The sequence below is a fragment of the Phalangium opilio genome, unplaced genomic scaffold (assembly GCF_054372755.1).
Source record: "Phalangium opilio isolate 3A_F unplaced genomic scaffold, DU_Popi_V2 ptg000101l_1, whole genome shotgun sequence".
Taxonomy (NCBI): domain Eukaryota; kingdom Metazoa; phylum Arthropoda; class Arachnida; order Opiliones; family Phalangiidae; genus Phalangium; species Phalangium opilio.
The window spans coordinates 5,840,153-5,845,771 of record NW_028324204.1 but is presented as its reverse complement, the minus strand read 5'-3'; the positions used below and the strand labels follow the sequence as shown (position 1 = coordinate 5,845,771).

Sequence of the window (5,619 nt, the reverse complement as noted above, 5' to 3'; positions counted from 1 at the left end):
ACCATTTGTCGGTGTCCATTTACGTGTTTCGTGTTATACGTTTGCTCATAAATAGCAAGTCGAAGTCATACCAAACTAATTCAATCACAACTTTTAAAACAGTTCTCACGCACTCAATAATATACCAAACGTTTTTTTGTTAATAATATCTTATATCCAAATTTTAATGATTGATTTATAAAACATTTTAAATCGTCGACCCAAAAAATGGGACCCAATCGAATCGTGGTCGTATAAATTCAGGCGCAAAACCAACCCTAAAGCGACGTTTAAAATGTTAATCATGGTGAAAGATAAAATTTCCAACTTCGGTAGCATTTAGTCGTTTTAAACAACGTTTTCTCTTAAGTTCGAAAAGAGGAACCTTTAAAAATAAACCATATCCATACTCGGATATTTATTCTAATCCTTTTCATTCCAAAACTGTTAATACCAAAAAGGATATATAGAATGAATAATCTGTCTTTCGAAAACAATGCAAATGTAATTTTGGTAAAAAAAACGAAGATAAGAATTTTTTTTAAATAATTGATGTTTTATAATCATGTCTTTAAACTGAAAAAATTTAATATCTGTTACTTCAGTCATTCCATTTTGTTCTCTTATCATTTACTTTTTCTAGTCTTTGTCCAGGAAGACATTTTTTATTAATATCATATGAAGTATAAGTATCATTTTTGTTCCACTTGTTGATAAATAATATCCAATGCCAAAATTGGAAATTCAGTATTCAATCCACAATAAATTTAGGTCTAATGGTCCAAATGTAATGAAACTCTAATGAGAGATGTGCTACTCTCTATTATATCTAAAATGGTTAAAAACTTTCAAATTAATTACCTTTGTCAAAATGATAAATTTAGTACTTTCAGGCCCTTTCCAAGATTAAACATATCGCTTACACATGGCACTAAAAATCCTGTAACTAAACCAAATTACAGGCCATAAACACCACAACACACCTAAATGGGAAAGTTCAGAAGAGCCCTTGTGTTTCCACCAAGTAAACGTTACTACGTAAATTCAATTTTAGTTCACGTAATTCCAAGAACTTTCAGTGGTGAACTTAGTTGTTTGGCGGTAATGTGATCCGAACCATCTTCTCTGCTCCAAACGGCCATGACTTCTTTTGAACTGGATACCCATTTGCGAATACCCATTGCCTCCGAATTTCTAAGGCTTCTTCCGCAGAGAAGGTGCCTCCAACATACTCGTCGACATAGATGTTTTTACGAGGAATCTCGCAAATCTCAGGATACTCGTCTTGAAGTTTATCGAAGTGGAATTGTAGCGTAGCTTACAACAGGAACGGACTGGATGTTACTCCAAAGAGTACCCTCTTATACGCATATGGATGAACGTTGGCTTCTCTTGGCCAGGGAAATCCTCAATCCGAAGGAATCGTACATAATCTCGGTCTTTGGGATCCAGTGAAATCTGTAGAACGGCTTTTTCTACGTCGGCCATTATATAAGTAATATTTCCAAGAGGTTAGGGTTGAGATTGGGACCAGGTGAAAGACAGTCATTCAGTGATTTAGATCCCTTTTCCTTTGAGGAGGCGTCAAAGACTATACGCGTCTTTGTGGTCGTTTTGTCTCCTCGTTCTATCTCGAAGTGCGGAATGTAGTACGTTGATCCGGAAGTAGTTGTAACACTGTCGTTAGTTAGGGCTTCAATAATGTCTTGATCCAAGTAGTCGTCGATAACTTCTTTATATCTGAGGAACAATGCTGGGTTTCTTTGAAATCGTTTAATAAGGTTATTCGTTCGTCTTGTGCTATGGCCAAGTTGTCATCGATCCGTAAATATTGAGCCTTCCAAGGTAATTGGACTTGGTAACGACCATCCACCATAATGATGGAAGAACGATGATGATCGATGATATCTTGTTCCGTCTTTGTGATTTGTGGATTCTCTTCTATACCCAAGGCTTCAAGTTCCCAGAATCGTCGCAAACACTGTGATAAAAGGTCTTCGTCTACTGATAAGGTCATAGCCACGGACGACTGGACGTTGAGGTTAGCTGAGACTGGGGTAGGTCCTTGGACAGACCAGCCAAATACGGTCTCGACGGCTACTAGTTCGCCATCTAGTTTCTCGAACTTCTGCTTCGATAGCTTCCAATAATAGTCAGCTCCGATCAATACTATTAGTTCCGGTGAGACTTTAGCTCCATTCAGTTAAGTGACTTCAGCCAGCTTCAGTCCCTTGCTAATCATCTGCTGTCGTATGTCGTCTCCAGGAACACCTACCATGGCTCCACAAATTATCGGCGATTCGATGAGGGTTAACTCAACTACTACGTCTGGCTCGGTTGCACTTCTTAGTTTGACTTTCACTCTTCTCTGGATCTTGGTGGTTTCTCTGGTTTCTCCAAAGGGAGTGACTTTAACTAATTCTTCGGAAACAACAGGCAATTTCAAGGCTCTGGAAACATCCTCTCGTATAAATGATCGCTGACTCTCGTTGTCAAATATACATTTTGCCAAGGTTTTACTGGTAGCTCCTTCCACGATGAGTGAAAGGGTCTGAAGATACACTTGTGAGTTCCTTAGTCCAAAGTCTTTCAGTGAAATTAGTCCAACTGCGATTTCCGAGGCGGGTTTCTCAGGCGTTTGTAACTTTTCTCTGCAGATGGAGGTGTGGTGATTTCGATTACAATACTGACATCGCCCACGGGACTTGCAGCGTCGGGCAGTATGCTCACTTCCGAGGCAATTGAAACATCTGTTTTTAGCTTTGATAGTCTCGGTCTTTGCATCATACGTTACATTGCAATTGTCTGGCTTATGACCTGGCTTCTCGCAGAAAATGCAGGCGCTGGTGACTGTGGTGTTTAAGGCTACTGTGGTTGGAATCCGACTTTTCGAGAAATTGTTGAAGGATCTCATTGAACTTGCTTCGTTCCTAGATCTCTGGTTGGAGGGTTCGGCCTTCTTCTCTGGCACGGATGGTTTATTCATGATGAGTGCTCTTTCTCTACTCTCAACTTTTCGTCTGATGTACTCTAAAAGATAATCCAGGTCCCACTCGTCTTCGTCGTCAATCTTCTTGTTGTATTCCAAGTTGAGTTCAGAGGGGAGGCAATCATCAAGATGGTATACATCATACTACAGCAGGTGGTTGACTGGACTCCTAAGGTTTCCAAGCTTTTTATTTGCGTGTCGCAGGTATCATGTAGCTGGCGTAGGGCTTGTACGTCACTCGAACTCTTGACTTGCACTAATTGAATTTGCTTATTCATATGGGCTCGCATGTTGTGGTTCTTTTTTCCAAAGCGATTCTTCAAAGTCTGCACAGTATGGTCGTAGTTCTCATTGCTTAATGAATAGGCTTTAATGGATCTCAGTGCGGGACCTTCCAGATAGGATCTAAGGTAATTAAACTTGTCAGTCTTGGCCAAAGATCTCTTCTGATCAATAGAGGTGCTAAAGGATCCCCAGAACTCCAGCCATTGAGTTGGCTCTCCGTCAAACTTCTGAATCGTGAGATGTGGAAGCTTGACTGTGGCTTGTCCAGAACGTGATTCTGTCTTAGTTTGGCCTTGCAATGATGATTCTTGATGAAACGGTGTTCGCAATTCCCAAGAGGTGAAGGATGTTTCTTTTGGCTTCTTGGATAGTTTCGTCATACGCCTCTGAAGAGTCCATCTCACTCGTTATTTTCTCATCGTCCTCGTCTGGTATTAAACTTCAGCAAGTTTCTTTTGCTTATCTTCAAGTTGGTGATAGTATTTCTCAAACGTTTTACGGTTGAATTCCTCGTTGTTGAATGCCAGTTCCTCTTCAATCTTCTCAATCAGCGCATCCGTTCGGGCTTGATATGCTGTTCGGGATTTCTTTAACTTGTCCATGATCTCGTACAAGGTCGTTGATCACTCACTCGGATTAGTTACGCGATTATATCTCTATTCGATTTAGTTTCTGTCTCTCTCTCCCGGGTTTCGGCACCCAGAAATATCGCGTTTACGTTAAATCAACGACTCAAGTATAACTTAGAACTTCATACTTTATTAAATAGTTGGCGTCAAGAATTTAAGATTAAAAACAACATTGCAAACTAACAACTGTTCTATTGAGATATTGAAGGAACACTGTTTTCTAATTGATAATCCCTAGCATTTTATACAATCACTAAAAAAATAACTAGTCTAAAAAAACGTCTGAGAATAAATAGATCGGTAGTAAAAAAATACAATTTTTGATAATAGCTTTTTGAGAACTTCGATCAGCTTCCGACAAGGGGTTTGAAAAATGGTGTAAATAAAAGTTTCAGTTGATGTAAATGGAGGCTTGAAATGGGGTAAATAGGACTTGAAATGGTGTAAATAGGGGCAAATAGGGGGTGTGAAATGGGGGTAAATAGGGGTTTGAAGTGTGGTAAATTGGGGTTTGAAATGTAGTAAATAGGGGTTTGAAATGGGGTAGATAGGGGTTTGAAAAAGGGGTAAATAGGGATTTGAAATGGGTTAAATAGGGGTTTGAAATCGGGTAAATAGGGGTTTGATTGATGTAAGTAGAAGCTTGAAATGGAGTAAATAAGGACTTGAAATGAGTTAAATAGGGGTTTTGCAATTGTGTAAATAGGGCTTGAAATGGGTAAATATAGACTTGAAATGGGGTAAATAGGGACTTTAAATGGGGTAAATATAGACTAGAAATGGGATAAATATAGACTTGAAATGGGATAAATATAGACTTGAAATGGGATAAATATAGACTTGAAATGGGATAAATATAGACTTGAAATGGGATAAATATAGACTTGAAATGGGATAAATATAGACTTGAAATGGGATAAATATAGACTTGAAATGGGATAAATAAAGACTTGAAATGGGATAAATAAAGACTTGAAATAGGGTAAATATATACTTGAAATGGGATGAAAATGGACTTGCAATGAGGTAAATACGGGGTTTTGCAATAGTGTAAATAGGGCTCGAAATGGGGGTAAATAAGGACTTGAAATAGGGTAAATATATGCTTGAAATGGGGTGAATGAGGACTTGAAATGAGGTAAATATGGGGTTTGCAATGGTGTAAATAGGGGCTTGAAATGGGGTAAATATGGGTTTGCAATGGTGTAAGTTATTTTTAAAAATTAGCTCCATTTTCATATTATTTTAACACCATTTAATGGTACAATCGAAGATTCTATATTAATCCATTGAGGTATAATTTGAGCACCTTTTATCGAACTGATGTTTTTAACCCCTTTTTGCACCATTCATATTCGCTAATGGTGTTAATAAAATTTTCACTATTTTCATACCATTTCTACACCTTGTCAAGGTGTATAAATAGTGCAGAATAAATTTGAAGGCTATTTTAATCATTTGAATTCATATGAATTTCCTTTTCAACACAAGTGTTTAAATATTGCGCGAAGTACCTATAGACCGGTAATTATTTTTTAAAATCAGAAAAATAAAGTGGACTTCTACTATTATATTCACAACCCAAAAATGTATGAAACAACTTGTTTCCTTCCGGGCTCTTCTCTCTCAAACCTTTCCTCATTGGCTACCACTTACTTCCGTTTGCTTTCCCCGCTTATTAAAAATTTCTTTTGCGCCAAAATCATTCCTCCGGTTTAGTTCACAAATTCGCCGCTA

General features: G+C 38.1%; 1 protein-coding gene across 1 annotated transcript; it reads right to left on the bottom strand.

The window, feature by feature from the left end:
- Positions 1–1,466: 1,466 nt before the first annotated feature.
- LOC149631160 (uncharacterized) lies at positions 1,467–3,855 on the bottom strand. The gene is made up of 5 exons (XM_089851220.1): positions 3,694–3,855; positions 3,202–3,639; positions 2,192–3,112; positions 1,710–2,119; positions 1,467–1,656 (listed from the first exon to the last, which is right to left on the bottom strand). Exons 1-5 carry the CDS (start codon positions 3,853–3,855, stop codon positions 1,467–1,469), a joined length of 2,121 nt encoding a protein of 706 aa, XP_089707346.1.
- Positions 3,856–5,619: the final 1,764 nt, after the last annotated feature.

What these genes read in the sequence shown, in the direction of transcription:
- LOC149631160 (XM_089851220.1), bottom strand. Translation starts at nt 3,855, where the DNA reads ATGGACAAGTTAAAGAAATCCCGAACAGCATATCAAGCCCGAACGGAT. An exon ending in AGCAAAAGAAACTTGCTGAA is followed by an intron (nt 3,640 to 3,693) that starts GTTTAATACCAG and finishes TGGACTCTTCAG; the next exon opens with AGGCGTATGACGAAACTATC. An exon ending in AAGTCAAGAGTTCGAGTGAC is followed by an intron (nt 3,113 to 3,201) that starts GTACAAGCCCTA and finishes CACCTGCTGTAG; the next exon opens with TATGATGTATACCATCTTGA.